Source organism: Equus asinus, chromosome 2 (genome assembly GCF_041296235.1).
Source record: "Equus asinus isolate D_3611 breed Donkey chromosome 2, EquAss-T2T_v2, whole genome shotgun sequence".
Taxonomy (NCBI): Eukaryota; Metazoa; Chordata; class Mammalia; order Perissodactyla; family Equidae; genus Equus; species Equus asinus.
This window is the reverse complement of record NC_091791.1, coordinates 89,048,064-89,070,246: the sequence shown is the minus strand read 5'-3', so window position 1 is coordinate 89,070,246 and position 22,183 is coordinate 89,048,064. Positions and strand designations below refer to the sequence as shown.

General features: G+C 42.3%; 1 protein-coding gene across 1 annotated transcript in view; it reads right to left on the bottom strand.

The window, feature by feature from the left end:
* PTPN20 (protein tyrosine phosphatase non-receptor type 20) overlaps nucleotides 1-22,183 on the bottom strand; it is a 66,580-nt gene that overhangs the window by 4,833 nt on the left and 39,564 nt on the right. Inside the window, exons 6-7 of the mRNA XM_070519473.1 lie at nucleotides 8,297-8,631; nucleotides 4,161-4,376 (exon numbers count right to left, since the gene is read on the bottom strand). Coding sequence (XP_070375574.1) covers nucleotides 4,161-4,376; nucleotides 8,297-8,631 — 551 coding nt within the window. The remainder of the gene's footprint in view (nucleotides 1-4,160; nucleotides 4,377-8,296; nucleotides 8,632-22,183) is intronic.

Below are 22,183 nucleotides of genomic sequence, written 5' to 3'. Positions count from 1 at the left end.
AAAGTATAGACACAGAGATCCCGGAACAGAATACACAACCAGAAACAGGCCTATACAACTACGCCCGGTGATTTCCGACAAAGGTACGAAAGCAATTCAGTGGAGCAAGAATAGCTTTTCAACAAATGGCGCTGGAACAATTGGACATCTGTAGGCAAGAAAAGAAAAAAAAGAGAAACTCGACCTAAACTTCACACCTTATACAAATATTAACCCCAAATTTATGACTTTGACTTAATTATGGACTGTGGACTTGAAGGTAAAACATAACACTACAGAACTTTCAGACAACAACATAGGAAAGATTCTTGGAGACCCAGGCGAGGCGATGAGCTCTCAGCATGCTCCATAAAAGGAAACATTGATGAAACGAAACCTCAACGAATTTCAAAACCATTGCTTCTCTGAAAGCCTGTTTTTTAATTTATAATTTAGGATTAGGAAATTATGGAAATAAATTTGTATCATTCATTTTTAACCTTAGTTTACTGATAGCAAAACAAACTTCACTGGATTGTCTTGTCAAGAGAGGACACGGCTTCCTGAAGGCAGCTGTAGTGGTTAACCCAGTGATGATGGTGGAAGGACTGCAGAGAAATGAAGACCGACACAGCGCACGTTAACTTTGCGTGGAACGAGGGTTCCTCACATAGTGAGTCTTGTAGCCATTATCGATTGTGGATTGCTAAAACCACACTTGTGTTAATTACAAAGATGTACTGGCTAACAAAGCAAAGGAACCATTAAAATTTACTTGTCATTTACATAAAAAATGAAGTAAGTTCAAAGACAAAAGAATTATTTTAAAGAATATTAAATTTAAAAGGCAACAAAAGGTGATGTTCAATATTTTACATGATGCTTGGCAGGCTTACAAATAGCACTTTGGATTGCTAAGACTAAAAACCCATATATGATTGCCAGGACAATGGTGAAAGACTGCACTAAGGATATTTTCTTGGAAACTTTGGGAAAATATGTGGCAAAAAAGATAGTTAAAGTATCATTTTCTGATGCCACAGTTTGACAAATTCAGGGACTGGCTAATGAAATGGAGTGGTACCAACTCCGGAAACAAACGCAAGTAAGAAAGTATTTACTACTGCAATTTAATGACTGCGTAGACATTGCTAACACAGAGATTCTTTCAGTGTGTGTGTGAGTTGAACACGAGGTGATAGGAAGGAAGAATTCTTCCTTTATTCAGTCTGATTACTGACAAATACCACTAGATCTAAACTGTATAAAAATGCAGAGTACTACACTGTCAACAAATGTGATGTGGAGCTGAAGCTGTGTGGAGGATTAGGTTCTGGAGGCAGAGCTTCTAGCCCAGAACACAGCCTGAGGCAGTTACACAGATTAAGGAATTTAAGCCAGAAGATAAATCAACACATTGCTTCATCAAGAAAGTCTTGCTGCGAGAAAACCTGCAAGATGAACTCAACAGTGTACTTAGTGGTGCAGTAAGAATTTTTAATATGTAAAGCCTAATGTGCTAAATTTTAGATTCTTCACTTCATTATGTGTAAATATGGAAACTGTTAATTAACGGCTGCTATCGCATGCATGCTGAAGATGGCTAGAGGGGAAGTTCTATGGAGAGTGTTTGAGCTACAGAACACTCTGAATGTTTCTGCAGGATAAGAGCCAGTTTGTTCCCAAGGCTTTAAAGAAATGACAAAATCCGGCCATTTGTGACAACATGGATGGACCTTGAGGGTATTATGCTGAGTGAAATAAGTCAGAGGGAGAAAGTCAAATACCATATGATCTCACTCATAAGTACAAGATAAAAACGACAAAAAAAAAAAAAAACCACATAGCATTGGAGATTGGACTGGTGGTTACCATCGGGCAAGGGGGGAGGGCAAAAGGGGTGATTAGGGTCACATGTGAGGGGATGCACTATAATTAGTGTTCGGGTGGTGAATATGATGTAATGTATCCAGAATTCGAAATACGATGTACATCCGAAAAAAATAAAAATTAAAAAAAAGATTTTTGAGCAGGCTTGATTAAAAATGAAAAGGGCTATAAAAATAAAAATTAATAAAAAGAAATAAATGGTTACATATTCCCAGGTTTTCACATCCTTTAGCGTTGTAATGGATAAACTAATCTTAAAATGTCACAGGTCACAACTTGTCCAGTCGCACATGGCCGGTATGCAGCTTGCAGCATTAAGACTCTCATGTGAGTTCCACAGCACACAAACTGGTCTACACCCTGTTCAACAAGACCAACCCACTGTCACACTTTTGGATGGCACAGCAATATGCAAACTGCTTGGAAAGTTTCAATGCTTACTCTCAATTTCTATAAACTTATCTTGCTGCAGATAACAAACACCCACAGATGGGTGCTGGTCCAAGACCATTTCTGAGTAGCTCTGGTGGACAAAAGTTTTGAAGAGAGTAGAGAGGGGCATCGGCAAGAACATTTGACAGTTCAAGTCTCTACGGAAAGCCAAGAAGGAAACAACAAATGTTTTTCCTATTTTTGAACCCCTGGATTTCATTAACTCTAACCATCCTTAATTATAAAATGCATCATTATTTCATATACCACTAAGAAAAAACTGTCAATTAAACTGACAGATAACTTACCATAAAACACATTTTGAGTTTAAAGAAGGTATAATGGGGAAAAAACAGTGCTCCTTGGAATCATGAAATATAATATTTACAGTTTTTGCAAGAGATATAAAATAAGGACAAATATAAACAAATTAAGAAATTCTGATGGAGAATATATAAAAGAAAAATTATGCTAATGCATTTTCTGCTAAAAGAATAAAACATTACTTATGGAAATGAGTAACATCAGACTCATACTACTTACATCTTCAGCATTTTTGAGGACATTTGTCTTTTGTTTTTGGCCACCCAAAAAAAGTTTAGATTCATTCTTTGTAACAAAACCCTGAGTTTGTTCTGGAGAACCGTTCCTCTCTCATTCTCAGCCTTACGGCCTGGGGGAGTCCTGATGGGCCTAAATGGACAGCATCTCCCACGGTGGTGAGTTCAGGGAAGGGCTGTAGCCCTGTGGGAAACAGTGAGATGCCAGGGGAACTGGATCATGCTTCTGAGAAAAAGAAACTCCCTCTGTCCTCCAGGGAGCTACTGCAAGAGGAGACGCTGTTTTCCTGCCGTGCCACATAATGCGGCGTGAGGATGGTGGGCTCCGGGACCCATGCAGCCGTTTTGCAGGCCCAGTGGAGAGCCTGGCACCGTTGGAGCCCAACTACGTAAAGCCCAAAGCCCGAGAGAGCAGATTCGACCGCTGTCCTGACAAGGGAACTCTGCAGCATCTGCCCACAGGGCAGACGCCCTGCGGCCTCTGCTTTCTTCTGGCCGAGGTGTGGAGTTTCCTACTCCTCGTGGTCGTGGTAAGAGCCACTCTGCCCCTAGTACCTGCTAGGTAAACAGATGTCCCCCCTCCTCACTTCTGCAGCACAGCAAAGCAGCTCAGTGAGTCAGCCTTTTTGGTCACAGATCTAAAGCCACATTCCCTAATCAGTTTAATCCACAATAGAGGTAACAGTACATTCACCATGTGTCTAATAACTAATTACTGATATTCTTAGTTGGCTCCAAATTTAGGAGGAAAGTAAGGAATTGTTACTGATTGACTCAAACCCAACAATATTATTACACCTATTTTACATATGAGAAAAGTGGGTTTCAGAGAGGATGAGTCATTTGCACAGTCACTGAACTCTAAAGCATGTGGCAAAGCTGGCAGTCAAACCCAGGGACCTCTCATTAACTCTGGAGTCTACGTTTCTTCCCGTGTGCTCACAAGCGTGTGCTTCTGTTCATTAAGAACAGGCGCACTTCACTGACATCTCTAACAAGAGTCTACAAACTGCCTGTATGGGGGAGGGAAGGAAAAGGAAAATGAACTCCCATTACTGTGTGCATCCTAGGCTCCAGACACTGTCCTAAGCCACTCCTTTGTGTAATGTACTTTAATCCTCACAGCCACCTCCAGGAACCTACAGCAGTTAAGTGAGAAGCAGGTACCCAAAACTTACGTGCTTTCTATTTACTAAGTTGCTCTTGAAAGCCAAATACTCGTCTTCAGATATTAGAAGGCTGTTGAAAGTAGAGTGTTTACTAACAGTATTGGTTTATCTGCTTCATTCACACACTTACTGAAAAGTTCTTTTCAATGGCACAGAACACAACATCCACACATATGAACACCCCGGTCCGGCCCACGCCAGCACTGCAGTGAACAACCAGGGGTCCTGTGAGGTGGCTCTTTCTCACATAGCGCACATATTTTATAAAACCATCTACCGAGGCAGGAGTGCCATGGTCTGGCCAGTTGGTGAACTGCAAGTGCTTTATAGCATGCCGAACTCCTGTCTGTTGAGAGAAAGAGAAAGGGAGAGAGGAGAGGGAGGGAGAGAAAAAGGGAGAGGGAGGGACGGGGGGAGAGAGGACAGAGAAAGAGGGAGAGGGAGGGGGAGGGGGGAGGGAGGGAGGGAGGGAGAGAGAGAGGCAAGAGAGAAGAGAAATTTATCAATTTCTTATATTAGAGATCTCATTTCAATTTCTAATACACTAATAATAATAATAATAATAATAATGATGGCTATATGGTAATACAATAATAAAAATAAGAAAACTGACAGGTAACATGAACTGTGCCAGCTACTGTGCTAAGGACTTCACAAGCATTATCTCCTATGGTCCTCACACTGACCCTGGGAGGCAGGTGCTATTTCATCCTCAATTTATAGATTAGAAGGTAAGGATTAGGGTGACTGATAGGTGTACACTCGGTCAGAAGGCCACATGTTTAGAGCTGGGACTGTAATGTAGGCCTGTAAAACCAAATCTACTATCTTTTTTCTGTACCACAAGGTTGCAGAAAATCCAAGAATACAAAAAACAGAGTGAAAGGTGGGCTAACATATTAGGAATAAGATAGAAAAGCAATCTATCTTGACTTAAATACTATGACACTAAATTTTATTAAAACAGGTAGGTGCTTGCCCAGGGGCCACCAACCTCCTCTGGCAATGAGGACAGGGCGGTTGAGGACCATGACAGTGGCCTGTGGCCCCCACTCTTGTGCTGAGCCTCCCGGAGGTGGAGTCACGGAACTCTCCTCAGGGTTGGCAGTTTACCCGTCATCCTTCCAAAGGGACCGCCCTTCCCATTTTAATTCACTGGAGACCCTCATGGGGAAACAAGACGGGTTTCTCACTCCTCCTATGCTTCTCCCTAAGGCACCTCTTGTTCCTAAGTTTCAGATAAAAATAAGTTTCCTAAGTTCCAAATAGAAAACTCAAGTTTGACCCATTGGTGCATAAAATTGAATGATACAAACAATACTTGAAAATCCTGTGAAGGTACCAAGTGGAGGATAGCTCTCACCCTGCCACAGAATTCAGGGCTTAAATCCCTCCTGCCAGTGTAGACCAGTGAGAACCTGCCCAGAGGGGGCCCTCGCCACCTTCCTGACCCAGTGCCATGAAGACAAAGCCTGGTGCAGATTCTCCAAACACGAACCCCATGGTTCTGAGGCTTGTGGGCCTCAGCCCAAAGGCCACCACCCTAGACGCTTTGCCAAACCTGCACAGGTGGACTCCAGCATTTGAATCCTTGCAGACAGATCATTCTTCTGTGCCTCCCACCTGGCCTATACTCTCCAAGCATGCTGTCCTCCTCCCGCCACAGCACGTATCATACATCATTTGGAACTGATGTTTTTGGTGTCTCCCTTCTCCACTAGACTATAAGTACTCTAAGATTTGAGACTGTGTCTGCTTTCTAGCTCTAGCACCTGGCACAACACCTGGCTAACAGGAGGGGATCAATAAGCATTAGTGGGGTGTGGGTGAAGTGAATCCCCAGGCATACAGAGCAAGCACAGTGCTGAGCACACAGCCAGCAAGCTTTCCATCAATGGCAGCCATTATTATTATTCCTGGCCTCCCTGGTCAGCACTGTGCTCCAATCCTCTTCTACTCTTCAATTGCGTCTTAGCTCCCCTACCCTGACTCCTCTCTCTCTTCAACTTCTCCCTTTGTACTCAGGTCTCCCAACCCAGAATAAACTCTTGGAAACCCTCATCACTTCCTTAACCGCTTGTTCCCCTTCCTTGCCTTGCCTCCCACAGGCACGTCGCTCTCTGCAGCCCTCTCTAACTGGGCTAGCTATTCTCCTGTGCTCCAGGGACCACTGAGCAGAGAGATTAGGTAGATACTCCTTGCTGTGTACTCCTGTTTCCAGTGCATTATTCCTTCTCCTTGCATAAAAAACCCTCTTCACAGCTCTTAGCTTCACCTTCTCAGTGCTATCACCCGGTGGCTAAACCTCCTGGTTAATCCGTCACATTCGCTGAAGATCCTGATCTTTCCCCACCACAGATTCTGACATCATCCAGAACAAATTCAGGCTTTCAACAGCCCAACAGACACTCTAACCTCACAGCAGTTTTCTTTCTCTCCTGCAGAGGAGACCACACCCTTCTTCTACCACTCACAAGGATGGTCACTCCTTGGACTTACATCACCTGCAATGTCCAGTATCAGAAACCTTCTAGTTCTTACACTCCAACACCACTTTCTGCCCAGAAGCTCGTATGCTACCACCTCGTTTGTGCTTCACTTCCACTCCAACAGCCACGTGACCAAACAGAGCTCTCCTGTCCTTTATGTCCTCCACTGACTCCTAGCTGACTGGCCCCTGATTCCATTCATCTCCCTAAATACACACTTCATGGCTGATTATCTGAAGCATTCTCTTATCAAACTGTCAACTTCTTTCATCCTTTGAACCTTGCCACATGTGCTAGACAATATCCCAGCCCGGGTCAGTCCCATAACCTGTATTCAGGAATCCCATAGTTAGGCTGCTGGGAAGAAAATAATCACGCAGTTGCCTAGCTTATTGCTATTGCAAATGTAGGGGTTCCAACCTCAGCACGTCCAGCGACCCTTTTCCCGGCCATTGTCTGTGCACCAGTCAGCTTCTCTGGTGATGACTCCAAACCTCATCACTCTTTCCAAGCTTCCTGTTTAACTCCCATCCCCTTCATTCCTGTTGAACACAAGGATCACCTACCTGCTAGTTCAATCCACTTCGAGCAATGTAACTCACCACTCTCTCCTGTAAACCATTCCTTTTCTACTGTCTGAATCTATTAGAACAAGAAGTCTATGCATTATTCTAGACTAACACTTCCCAACAGAACTTTCTGCAGTGATGCGAATGTTCTAGATCTGTGATGCCCAAGACGGTAGCCCTGGCAACACGTTGCTAAATAAGACTAAACACCAGAAATGTGGCTACTGCAAGTGAGGAAATGACTTTTTTATTTTATGTAAATTTAAATAATTTAAATTTAAACTTAAATAGCCACATGTGGCTACCATATTGGGCAGCATAATTTCTGAATACTCCTTCTATCACTCTAAGTCAGCAGTCATAAGCCATGAATAAGTCTGCCAGTTTCCTCTGAAAAACACCAAAGTCTCTGCTTTCCAGCTTAATGCCAACCGCCCGAGTTGACCCTGCCGCTTTCTTACTAAAATTCTTCAATGTCTCCGAATTATCTTCATAACAAAGTTCACGCTCCTTGGCCGAAATCCAAGACATTTTATGTTCTGGCTGGGCCCTGGTTACTTTCTATCGCCTCATCTCATCCCTCATTACTCCCTGTCACTGAACTTTCACATTCCAAATCACCGAACTACTTATTCTCTGTACATACCCCATGCTAGTTTCTATCTGGATCATCTACTTCCCCTTTCCATCTTTCTCACCTGGGTAATTCTCAATCCAGATGCCACCGCCTCAAGCAAGCCTTTCCCCAAAGCCCAAGTAAAGCTAATACACTTTCCTCCTGAGCCCCCAAAGTACCCCATGCAGATCTCAACATGACCACTGAGCACAGTAACCGGAAGTACCGGTGGGTGCACCGAACCCTCCACTACTCACTAAGAAGCGAGGGGGCCTGGCACGGTGACTGGCGTCCCTTAAGGACTCGAGACACATCTGTCATTCACGGCAGAAGCAGCTGAAGTACATGCTAGCACTGGGCCACTTCCAACGCTCACTCCCCCTCACCACCTCCCCATTTCAGTTTTTTCATCTCCCCAGTCAGAGTTTGGTTAATCGGAAGTAGAAGTGGTGTTATCTTAGCTTCAGGTTCGAGGGAGAAGTACAAATAAGTGACTTACAAAAGTCTCCCCAGTCTGTACCCTACCTTATTGCTAACTTCTCACTCTAACACAAGTTTATATAATGAAATACGATGATTTCTTAAAACTTACAGACTTCCTCACAACTTGAAATATTCGAATGACGAAATATTGAAGTATCTGGTAGCTCTCTAGGAAGATATGACAGTTTTTCAATTCCAAAGGCTTCTTCATAGAAATGGGCCAATAACGGTGGCATTTGATAACTCCATCTTCTAGCTCTCTGGTTATCATGACAATAACATTAGAGTTATTTTCCAAGACCATCTGCCAAAAGTCATCTGTGGTATCTGGTAGTGGTCCTTGGGTACCGATATAAAAATACTCTTCTCCAGAATTGATTATTCTAATATAACTAGCATTGATGTAGTCCATGTTTTTTCCAAGAGGAACACGTGTTGAATCATCTATTACAAAAATGGAAATATCTGGTCAATAAAGGAAAAGTGGGAGATACAATACACCCAAACTTCATGAAAGTATATCCCACAAATAAATCCATTTATCTCTTTGACAAATTGAGAAGATGGCATAGGAATTTCTTTTCAAAAGCATTATTTGAGTCCATGAATTTAAATTCTTCCCTCCCCAAAACCTACCGGCATGACTTAAGAAATATAAAATTAGGGGAGCTCTTCGTTTTTTGTTTTTCTAAATTGGTTTCTAATAAACACAGAAGAATGCCATCAGTATCCAGACACTTTGAAAGATTTCTGTTAGATATGGCACAGGTAGGATTAGGCCATGGAAGGTACCTACTAGTCTGCAACTGAACACAGCAAAGGAGGAGCCCTCTGAGGGAGCAAGTGAAAGACATTCTCCTCCAAACCCAGGGAGCCTGCAAGCCCAGAGCAGGGGGGAGACAAGACTGTGACAGTTGACCAGATACAGATCTTGGGATTAATGTAATTCTACCAATGCCCCCACACAAGGCAGCCATCTTTTATGCCCATCCTCAGCCTTCACTTGGAGTGGCAAGCTAATCACAGCAAAGGTATGGTGGCAAAAGGATGCCTCAAAGGGAATTTGCTCCAAGTAACGTGGGACTTATCTAACACGGACTGTTATAACAAATATGAGAGGGGAAACCAGCTAATTGGCTCACTAATAACTTCTATTGGCTCAGGAGCTTTTTCTTCACTTTATATAGATATCTGGAGCTCTGGCTGCACCACTGCTCCCACAGAGAGAAGAAACGCCCTTGGCAAAGGGGGGACCTCCCTTGCCATGCAGCAGTCTCACCAATAGCCCCCCCCCCCCGACGACCACCACTCAGAGTCATGAGGACCCCTTATCTAGCAGACATGCTATGACCAAGACAAGTGAACAGGGCCTCATACAATTTCTGACAGAACTCTTCTCCAGTTCCAACATAGCAAACAAAACCTCCTCTTGTAAATATGAATAAACAGGAAAAACAATCACTAGATATATAAAAATATCCAGTACTTCACAAAAGGAGACCATTCCAAGAAGTCACAGAAAACGTTTTCCTTTCTATAAGAGGGAAGAATAGTTTAAAAACTCCTATTTGTATTTTAAATGAAATCTGAGAGAACATCATTTTATCTTTTAAAAGGATAATTTACATCTGTGTTTATTGACATAAATATGTTATGTTATTAAACTATAAAGGAGGCAATAAGAACATTATAGTGAGATCCTTCATCATATATATATACACACACACACACACCCACACACATACATACATTCATTATATATAAACATATAATAAAAAAACCTGGCAAGTATTCATTAAAATGCTAGTAGTGGCTATTTTATTATCTACATTTTTATAGTGAGTATGTACTACTTTATAATAGAAAGGCATTTTTTACTTTCAAAAGGGAGATTGTGTGAAAATTAAACAATCTAAAATAATAAAAGCTTGCTTTCAGATAAAAACTACAATTGCTCAATAAAAACCCTAAAGTGAGAAGTAAACAGAAAAACAAACTAGTGATTTAGAAAACTGGCTCAAGAATTTTCCTAGAACTCAGGGGAAAAAAGATGAAAAAAAATGACAATAATGAGTAAAATGCTAAAGGAGGCAGAGCATATAAAGGGAATATATTAAAAGAATTTCAGAAGCAAACTATGGGATATACAGCAGGAACGAAATAACTCAAGTGATCACAGGAGAAAAGGTCCCCAGACAGAAGAGATAATAATAGAATTTAGTGCAAACACGCACAGCAGGTCTGAGCAGCGGGGTACAAACTCTGCATGTGTCACCTCATCTGAACTTCAGAACAACCCTTTGATACTGGACACCCATTGGGTCAATGAAGAAATCAAAGGAGAACTCAAAAAACACTTGGAGACAAATGAAAATGAAGGCACGACATGCCAAAATCTATGGGATGCAGCAAAAGTGGTATTAAGAGTAAGTTTATAGCAATATAGGCCTATCTCAAGAAACAAGAAAAATATCAAATAAACAATCTACTCTTACACCTAAAGGAACTAGAAAAGAACAAGTGAAGCCCCAAATCACTAAAAGGAAGGAAACAATAAAAATTAGAGTGGAAATACATGAAATAGAGACTAGAAAGACAATAGAAAAGATCAATGAAACTAAGAGTAGGTTCTTTGAAAAGATAAACAAAATTGACAAACCTTTAGATAGACTAAGAAAAAAAGAGGCAAGGCTCAAATAAATAAAATCAGAAATGAAAGAGGAGAAGTTATAACAATACCACAGAAATACGAAGGATTATAAAAGAATACTATGAAAACTTATATGCCAACGAATTGGGTAACCTAGAAGAAATGGACAAATTCTTAGAATTCTACAACCTTCCAAATCTGAATCAAGAATAAATAGAGAATCTGAAGAGACCAATCATTACTAAGGAGATTGAAACAGTAATCAAAAACCTCCCCCAAAACAAAACGGCTTCCTCTGTGAATTCTACTAAACATTCAAAGAAGATTTAATACCTATCCTTCTCAAACTATTCCAAAAAATGAAGAGGCTGGGATGCTTCCTAATGCATTTTATGAAGCCAACACTCCCCTGACACCAAAATCAGACAAGGACAACACAAAAAAGGAAAATGACAGGCCAATATCACTGATGAACATAGATGCAAAAATCCTCAACAAAACATTAGCAAACTGAATACAACAATACATTAAAAGGATCATACATCACAATCAAGTGAGATTTATTTCAGATGTGCAAGGATGGTTCAACATTCATAAATCAATCAATGTGATACACTATGTTAACAAAATGAAGAATAAAAATCACATGATCATCTCAATAGATGCAGAGAAAGCATTTGACAAGAGTCAGCATCCATTTATAATAAAAACTCTGAAAAATGAATATAGAAGGAAAGTACTTAGACATAATAAAGGCCACATATGACAAACCCACAGCTAACATAATACTTAATGGTGAAAAACTGAAAGCTATCCCTCTAAGAACAGGAATAAGACAAGGATGCCCACTTTGCCACTCATATTCAATGAAGTATTGGAAGTCCTAGACGGAGCAATTAGGCAAGAAAAAGAAACAAAAGGGATCCAAACTAGAAAGAAAGAAGTAAAAGTGTCACTATTTGCAGATGACATGACTTTACATATAGAAAACCCTAAAGAATCCATCAAAAAAACTATTAGAAATAATAAACAAATACAGTAAAGTTGCAGGGTACAAAATCAACATGCAAAAATCAGTTGTGTTTCTACACACTAAGAACAAAGTAGCAGAAAGAGAAATCAAGAATACAATCCCGTTTACAATCACAAAAAAAGAATAAAATACTTAGGAATAAATAACAAAGGAGGTTAAAGACTTGTACACTGAAAACCATAAAACATTGTTGAAAGAAATCGAGGAAGACACAAAGAAATGGAAAGATATTCCATGCTCATGGATTGGAAGAATTAACATAGTTAAAATGTCCATATTACTTAAAGCAATCTACAGGTTCAGTGCAAACCCTATCAAAGTCCTAATGGTATTTTTCATGGAAATAGAACACAGAATCCTAAAATTTATATGGAACAACAAACGACCCAAACAGCCAAAACAATCCTGAGACAAAAGAACCTACCAAATGGGAGAAGATAACTGCAAATCATATATCCAACACAGAGTTAATATTCAAAATATATAAAGAACTTATACAACTCAACAACAAAAAACCAACCTGATTGAAAAATGGGCAGAAGATCTCAACAGACAGTTTTCCAAAGAAGATATACAGATGGCCAACAGGCACATAAAAAGGTATTCAATATCACTAATTATTAGGGAGATGCATATCAAAACCACAATGAGATATCACCTCATGCACGACAGAATGGCTATTATCAAAAAGACAAGAAACAAGTGTTGAAGAGAATGTGAAGAAAAGGGAACCCTTGTACACTGCTGGTGGGCATGTAAACTGATGCAGCCACAATGGAAAACAGTATGAGGATTCCTCAAAAAATTAAAAATAGAACTACCATATGACCTAGCTATTCCACTTCTGGGTATTTATCCAAAAACATGAAAACACTAATTAGAAAAGATATATGCACCCCTATGTTCACTGCAGCGTTATTCACAATAGCCAAGACTTGGAAACAACCTGAGTGCCCATTAAGGGATGAATGGATAAAGATGTGGTATATACACACAATGGAATACTACTCAGCCATAAAAACAATGAAACCTTGCCATTTGCGACAACATGGATGGACCTTGAGGGTGTTATGCTAAGCGAAACAAGTCAGATGGAGAAAACCAAACACCATATGATTTCACTCATATGTGGAAGACAAGACAACAACAACAACAAAGAAATACATAGACACAGAAAACGAATTGGTGGTTACCAGAGGGGAATGGAGGTGGAGGGAGGGCGAAAGGGGTGAAAGGGGACATCTGGACAGTGACAGATGGCAACTAGACTTTTGGTGGTGAATACAATGCAGTCTGTATACAGAAGTCAAAATATAATGATGTAACCTGAAATTCATATCATATTATAAACCAATCTTACCTCAATAAAAAATTTTAAAAAAAACAATCCTTTGAAGGAGGCATATTATTATTCATGCTTTTCAGATGAGGAACATTTACTCAAAGCAGCTAAGTAATTTGTTCCATATTATGCACAAACTTTTCTAAACTCCACATTCCACAAATAATTTCATGATCTGCCTTCCCTCTTCAAGGAAGACTCAGGTTTGCAGATGGAAAGCCCTCACCAGGTGCCAGATGACATTAATGAAGAGAACCACCAAGACCTCAAGACCAGCAGAGCATAAGGTCACAGAGACAAGAAGCAAAAACTGTGGATTACCAGAGGTATTAGTGAGTGGTGCCACTCCCATTTCCAGCCCTTGACTCCTGAATCCTGGCTATGGAAGAAACAGCACCAATTTGGAGCATATACAACCTCCTAGAGAACATTGCTCCAGCCCTGCGAGGTACTGCCACCCAGCTGGCACTGTAACTGAGTCTTCAAAAGGCCATTGCACTGGTCTATCAAGCCAGCTGCTTTAGGATGATGAGGAATATGTTCAGACCAGTGAAGTGCATGAGCATGAGCTCACTGCCACAAACCATTTGCCTCGAAGTGAGTTCCTTGATGGGAAACAATGCTGTGTGGACTACCATGATGGTGGGTAAGGCATTCCGTAGGCCCACGGATGGTAGATTTGTAGAAGCACTACATGAAGGGAAGGCAAATTCATATCCAGTGTCTGTTCCAGTACAAAAAAAGCACTGTTCCTTCCATGATAGAAGTGGTCTAGTGTAACCAACCTGCCATCAGGGAGCTTATTGATCCCCTGGGAAATGATGCCATACTGGAGCCTCAGTGTTGGCCTTGGTAAGCAGAAGTTCATGTCGCTCAGCTCATGCACAGCCTCTATTCCTGCAGCACAGTTACTTTGTTCACGAGCCCACTGGCCAATCGCAAGGGTGGCTAGGAAAGATGCTCCCTGGTACCCACAGAATGGGCCATCTATCCACTTGATTATTAAAGTCCTCTGCTTAAGTCACCCTTCAGTGAGCATTCACATGGGACACAAATATCTCCATGTTGTTGTCCATTCAGAGAGGTCTATCCACATATCTCTTCCCCACATCTCCTTGTGATCGACTTTCCAATCATATTCCTTCTAAGACCCTGGCCATCCAGCTAAGCCACTGGCCACAGCCCACGAATTGGTACAGATTTGTACCTCTGGCCACTTCTCCTTCCAAGCAAAACAAGCAACCAAGTGCACTGCTCAAAATTCTACCAGCTGGGAGGATGTTCCTTCTCCACTGTCCTCCAGGGGTGTCCCAGAAAGGGCTGTAGGGCTGCTGCTGTCCACTTCCAGGCGGTGCGTGCATACTGTGCAGAACCATCTGGAAACCGGGTCCCAGTCTTCTCTTCCTCAGTCAAGGGATTATGGGGAACTCCTCACGAGGCCACAGGCGCTGGGAAAGACAAGGCAATGCAGCAGGAGAGTTGACCATGGGTATTTTGACCACCTCATGTAACTTACTTGAGCCTTCAGAGCCTGCTCAAGCCCAGCCTTGAATATATCACTTCCATTTGATGATGGAGCACTGCTATGCATACCCAACTTTCTGTCTTGATGGCCCATGGTGTAGCCGCCTCTGACGCAGGAAGGGTTAATAACCACTGGAAAATGCTTGCCAACAAACTGTGACCCGGAGGTGAGAAGGCCAGTTAGCCAATGACGGGTAAGACTTCCAGGGGGAGGCAACCTAAAACAGGCATCGGCTGCCCGGGGGCACAGATGGAGAAACGATATCGATATCGGGAGCAGGAAGGACCGTTGCCTAAGAGACCTTGCCTGCTCCGAGATAAAAATATACGAGCACAGCAATAACATGATAATATCAAAACAGAGGCCAAGAGAGGGCTCCTTGAGAAATCACTAAGAATTCTTGGCATTTGCTAATTACTTCATCCAGCACACCTGTGTATGTTTAGCAGCTGTAAGCTATGTATATATTGAAACGCTGGTTATAATAAACTCAGCGTGGCCATCAGCCCTCTCCGCATCTATCCTGATATGTACATTGGATTGCGACACCAACATATGGTGACCCCAACGTGATCCAAGATCGGCGGCATTATTGGTGAGTAACAATATGGGGGAATTTCAACTGCCTTTCGGCGGTCCGCCGTGAGAACGATGGGCCAACAATTGGCAACTCAGCAGAAATTATACTTTAAGACACTTCAGCGGCTGCTGAAGGCGATTTCAGTTTCGGTTTCTCCCGCCGAGTCACAGAGGATATTGCTGGCAATATCTCTAAGCAACCGTGACTTGGCATCGGGAAGCTCGAAATGGAGCACACTCCACAGTGCCCTGAAAAACCAAATTTGGGGAGCTCTCAATCAGCAGGCTAACTCTATGTGAATGATTTAGTGGCGGCCTCGTCAGGAAGTGCCGAAGTGGATCTCATGGCTTCAGAGACAGTGTCATAGATTGTGCTGATGAAACCTTTCTTGTTCCTACCAATGTATGGGGACCTTTACAATCAGGATATTTTGGGTTATTAATGGGATGCTCTAGTTCAGCTTTGAAGGGCTTAATCATCATTCTCAGGGTAATTGATGCTGACTATCAAGGTGAAATAAAAATCATGATCCGTTTATCTACTTATTATGTGATAGAAGCTTTTATGAGGATAGCTCAGTTGATATTAATACCTTACTTGTCCCCTACTCACGCCTCGAGTTCAGTTTCGGTTTCTCCCGCCGAGTTACAGAGGATATTGCAATATCTACACATTGCCCCTGGTTCCCTGAGGATGGAACCTTGGACACTGAGTTGTGGGAAAGGGCTGGCAAGGCACTAAAGTCTCGCTTTGAGGGTGGTCTTTTAAAGGATGTACATATCTTAACGACTTGGGGAACAGCACGTACTGCGCTGTTCCTTTTGTGGGATCTATCGGATGAGGAAAAATCAGCCTCTTCACCCAAGTGCCCTTCAGGCAAGCTGAGGAGGCGCTGCCACTGCCTCCTCCGCCTTGCTCGCCGCTAAGAGACTCTTTTAAGAAGGCCATTAGTAAGTCTCAGACAAATTTTGAACAAACGTCCTCAGACGATGACAATTTACCATTCCCCCCTCCTTTAGAGAGGTGTTTCACCTTCAAGAACCCTCCTGTCTTGCCTACTGCTCCTCCTTGTACTCCACCAGCCCCGTATGTTGATTCCAGGCAGTACAGTGTGGTTCATAATTGCCTTGGGGAAGGATTAAATCGTGGAGATCCTGATGTTTTTTCCTGTGCCTTCCCCGTGATGGTCAATCATGGGCGAATAGAACATGAATCCCTTCTTTTTGGGGTGTTTAAGGAGCTGAAAAAGAGCATTAGAGAGAATGGAGTGCAGTCACCTTTCACTGTCGGGATGATAGAAGCACTGGGAGCCAGTTATAGTATGCTACCCTGTGATTGGCTTTTGCTCCCAAAGACTCTTTTGTCGCATGCTGAATATACTCTTTTCAGGTCTGAGTATAACGAGATATCTGTATCCCAATCTATGGATAATCTATCTTTAAACCCCCCTCTCCCAATCAGTGCCGACATGTTACAGGGGGTCGGCCAATATGCGACGCCTCAAGCACAGGCTGAGGCAAATGGAATGTTGCATAGACAATGTTCAGAGGTGGCATTAGCAGCCCAGAAGGCAATTCCCCCTTCAGGGGCAGACAAAGCCACCAATTCCTTTGTGAATGTCCGACAAGGGCCAAACGAGCCATACATAGAATTTATTGACCGTCTCCATCAGGCAATTGAGAGACAAACAGCTCATCCTGAAGCGGCTCAAATTATGCTGTTGAAAATAGACTTTGAAAATGCTAATGCTGATTGCCAGTCTGCTATGTCTCACCTTAAAGGGCGAACTCACACCTTAGGGGATATGCTGGAGGAAGTAGGAACTCATAGTCATGTGGCCAAAGTAATGGCAGCAGCGTTTTCGCAGCTGCCCAAAGGTGCTTTCTGATAATGCCTGTTTTAAGTGCGGAAGACCTGGACACCGTGCAAAACAGTGCAAGTCCGGTCCAAAAGACATCCCTGGTGAAGGAGGGCCAGCCGATATTAAAAAGCCGCCTTCTAAACCATGGCCTCGGTGCTGAAGGGGATTCCACTGGGTGAATCAACATTGCTCTAAAATTAATGTAGATGGTAATCTAATCAACCGTGACTTGGCGTCGGGAAACTCGAAACGGGGCACACTCCCCAGGGCCCTGAAAAACGAAGTTTGGGGAGCTCCGCTGCCAAGAGGGGGGCCAGTGACTTCGGCCACACTGGCGACAGTGCTTTATAGCCTCGCCCACTTGGCCTCCCCATTGGCCTAAAAAGCAAACCTCTGCATCTGTACAAGGTGTAGGAGGGCTTATGACGCCTGAGGGAAGTGATCACGTACTCAAAGTCAGAGGACCTGAAAACAGAATTGCCTTAATTACACCCTACGTTCTTCCAACTCCATACTCCCTATGGGGGTGACAAATAAAAATGGCAAGCAATAGGATATATTGGAGTATATGAGGAAGCCGTTTAGTATAAACCTAATTCGGCCTGACTTTGTTTTTCCAAAAGGGCCTGACTGTGGCCATTGAGCATGCATTGTATATCTGCTTAGACATTTTGAGATAAAGGTGCAACTTCCCTCCCCCTCCCAACGTTGGCATCTCCTTAAAGATTAAGCATCTTTCTTTAGGCTAGGAACTGATTGCAGCGCTCATCTGTGACCGCCCAGCTCGAGGCAACAGACTTGCCAGCCTGCGGGGTTCACTGAGACAGCAGACCTATCTGCCATTGCCATCAATGGCTGTGCCGACAGAGCAGCCTCCTGACTATTGTAAAAGGGACATTTCAATCATATGTGAAACATACTCTTTGAGGGTATATAACCACCCTGTATACCCCCACTTCTTTGGAGTGCTCTGTTCCTTTGTGGAAAGACTCTCCCGGGTTATAATCCTCAGATTTAAGCTCAGAATAAACTCACCCAAATTTTCATTTATAGATTGGTTATGGATTATTTTCGTCGACAGGGGTGAGATTTGCTTTCTCAATGGAAACCATCTCTAAACGTTAAGCCTTTTTCCTAGGGGCCGCTGATGTTAACATTCCTCCCATACCTATTCAATGGAAAACTACCGTGCCTGTATGGATAGATCAGTGGCCCCTTCCAAAAGAAAAATTACAGGCTTTAAAGATGCTAGTACAGGAGCAACTAAAATTAGGCCATGTTGTACCCTCAAACACCCCAGTATTTGTGATAAAAAGGAAATCTGAAAAATGGAGATTATTCCAGGACTTAAGGGTAATTAATGCTGTCATGCAACCTATGGGGGCTTCATGGAAGGGAGTGCCAAACCCTTCTTCAATACCTGAGAATTGGCAAATTGTTGTTATTGACATTAGACACTGTTTCTTTTCTCTACCTTTGTGCGCCGCTGATAGGGAACAGCTCGCATTCACTGTCCCAGTTTATAACAATCAAGAGGTCCCCCAGAGATATCTGTGGAAGGTCTTGCCTCAGGGCATGAAAAACAGTCCTACCATATGCCAACAATCAGTAGGAGATGTGTTATTAACTTTTCGAAGCAAATACCCTACTATACAACTTTACCATTATATGGATGATATTTTATTAGCAGCGCCAACTAAAAGTTTTTCATTAACAGCATACCAACAATTAATTAAATTGCTCAAAGGCAAAGGCCTGCTTATGGCTCAAGATAAGGTACAGTTTACCTCCCCCTGGAAATTTCTAGGATTGATGATTGATAGACACCTGGCAAAGCCATGCATTCCCTCTATTTCCATACCCAATACTTTAACATTAGTTACATTGCAACAGGTTTTAGGAAATATCAGTTGGATACGTCCTTTTCTTGGCATCCCGACACATTCTCTGAGTCACTTGTTTTCCTTGCTACATGGTGGCTCTTCTGCCTCTTCTACGCGCACTCTCATGACTGAGGCAAAACAAGAACTAAGCCTAGTAAACAAGGCTCTAACCTCCCAATTTTTAAATTGCTTTGATCCAGAAATTCCCTTATGCCTTTATGTGATAAACACACCTAAGAGTCCTACTGTTATCGTCTTTCAAAAAGTGGGCAAGGTTATAAAATGCTTGGTGTGAAAAAAAAAAAAAAAAAATGCTTGGTGTGGATATACTTGCCCCACACACCAGCTAAGCTACTCTATACATATTTTGATGGAATAGCAGAGGTTATTCAAAGGGGACGTTTACGGTGTTTACAATCACGAGGTGCTGACCCTCAGACCATTTTTTTTACCTTGCACATCTTCTCAATTTGATCATCTCCTCGGTTATCTCTTCCCAACCTATTCCTGAGGCCTTAACCGTGTTCTTTGACGGCTCCGGAAAAACCAGAAAAGCCGGTATAGCTTGGTTTGCTAATAGACTGGCAGACCAAAGTCTCTCACAGACATTCAACTACTCAAATTGCAGAATTGGCAGCTGTGCACCTTTCCTTCTGTTCCTTTGAATATTCTTACGGATTCTGCTTATGTAGCTAATGCTGTCCTGCTTTTGCCCTCCGTTTTAAACTTTCATCAAACCACACAAGATATTTTCACTCATTTTCTGAAAATCAAGCAATTATTGTCCCAGCGTACTCACTCCTGCTTTATTGCACACATACGCTCTCACCCTCCTCTTCCTGGTCCTTTATCTCAAGGGAATGCTATTGTTGATTCTGCTGTAGCCAATGTTTCACTTGACTGTCCTGTTTACAGCAGCACGTTCGTTTCACGCCTTACATCATTGCAATGCTCCAGCCCTGCCCTCGCGCTTTCACTTAAAACGACAGGCTGCACAAATCATTGCTGGTTGCCCAGCCTGTCAACAATCTTCCCTAGCCACCTCTCCCTTTGCTGCTATGGGGTTAACCTTCGTGGACTATACAGCAATGATCTCTGGCAAACGGACACAACAATATTTCCGCCTTTTGGATGTTTCAAGTCTATTATCCCTTCTGTTGATACTCACTCTCGATTTCTTTTCGCATCAGCACATACAAAAAATAGCGCTAAACAAGTCATTCGTCATTGGCTTGCTATATTTGCTTTCGTGGGGTCTCCTACATGCATTAAAACTGATAATGGTCCCGAGTTCTCAGCGCAAATTTTCCGCCAATTTTGTGCAAATTGGAATATTATCCATAAAACTGGCATCCCCTATAATTCTACGGGACAAGCTATTATTGAGCGATGTTATAGAACGCTAAAGGCTGCTTTACAAAAAATGAAAGGGGGAAATGAGTATTATAAGAATGATCTGCAAGGTATTCTCAATCTCGCCTTATTTACTTTAAATTTTTTTAATCAAGCAGAGGATGGCACATCAGCTGCAGAAAGATATATGGGTCAAACTCAGAACCATATGGCCCAACAAAGGCCACATTACACACATCTGTTTTGACACAATATCTTGGCAAAGTGTGGATTAAAACGTCCTTATACGGATATCTGGGAGGGCCCTTTTATGGTTAAATGTGGGAAGAGAGGAGCTCTTTGTGTTTTGACAGATAAAGGCATTGAGTGCATTCCATCAAAATGCACACGGCCTGCTCTGGAATAACCAGAAAATGGACAAACGGATAAGTAAATCAGTTTTTTTCTTTTTCCTCTTTTCCTCTCTAATGCATGTTGAGGTGATTTCAGAGCATGAGAATCTCACATATTGGGCCTTTATTCCTAATCCTCCTCTCTCTACTCTGGTTACTTGGTGGCATGCCAATCCCCCTTTGTCCTCTAACGATTCTGATTGGACAGGAGGAACCAGGGTACCCCGACAACAACATACAGGCCTGCACCAAAAGGAAGAAGAACCTCTGGTGATGTATGCTAACAATTCACCTTTGTGTATGGTTTATTAAAACAAAAGCACAACATGTGTCGCCTTTCAGGAACAAATGTATTTGTATTACCAACCTAAGAAAGGACAACAGGCAGCCAATCTGACATACATCACTGCTATATCAACATCTTACGAAGACAAAAGTAATGTCATACAAGTTCCTTCCATCCCAATTTGCCATCCAAAAACTGATTGGCGTTACAAACGTTACTCAGTACAGTTGTCCCCTTGCCATACAGCATATCCAAGGCGGGGCAACATCTTTGGGGCCAACGTGCTGGATTAGGGACCTCGTGGACATCTTTTGAGTGACAATCATACTTGGGCCTTCAACAGATCAAGTCAGAAACCTATAACATGGAGCGAACTCAGCCTATCTGGACCCCTTTTACAACTATCTCACAATGAGACAGTGTGCAGCCCCCTCACAAAGGAATATGGAGGATCGGGTTGCCTTTTATATCACGACAATTGTCCCATGGCAAGTATGGGAATGAAACTGGCAATTATTTACTAACACTGGTCAAAAATGTTTCTGATACCGTTAGGATTTGTACCACCCATCCTTGTGTTATTATGGGGAAACAGTGTCCCTGCTATCCAAGAATCTTCTGGTATGTATGTGGTTAATATTTCTCCCCCATATTGGTATTCTGATTGTTTAACACATTATAATGTAACCTCATTGAATGTGACCTATGTAATGGTGTTAAAAGAAGAGCATATATTTGGTTACCTGTTTCTCTAAATCAGACATGGTCCAAAGAGCATGCTCTACATATCCTCCTTGAGTCCATGAGAAAATTATGCCCTAATCGGTTTTTGGCTATGCTAATTGCATTCATTGTGTCCACGGTGATTATCATGGCATCAGCCACTACAGCTACTACTGCCTTGGTTAACAGTGTTCAAACAGCCCATAAGGTGGAGTCCGTCTTGGTAAATGTCACTCAAGAATTACAGACACAGGTGGATATTGATAAAGGGCTAATGTCAGGATTGCAGGCATTAGAGGCAGCAGTAGAGTGGCTGGGAGAGCAGCAAAATGCATTATATATGCGTATGAAACTAAAATGTGACTGGC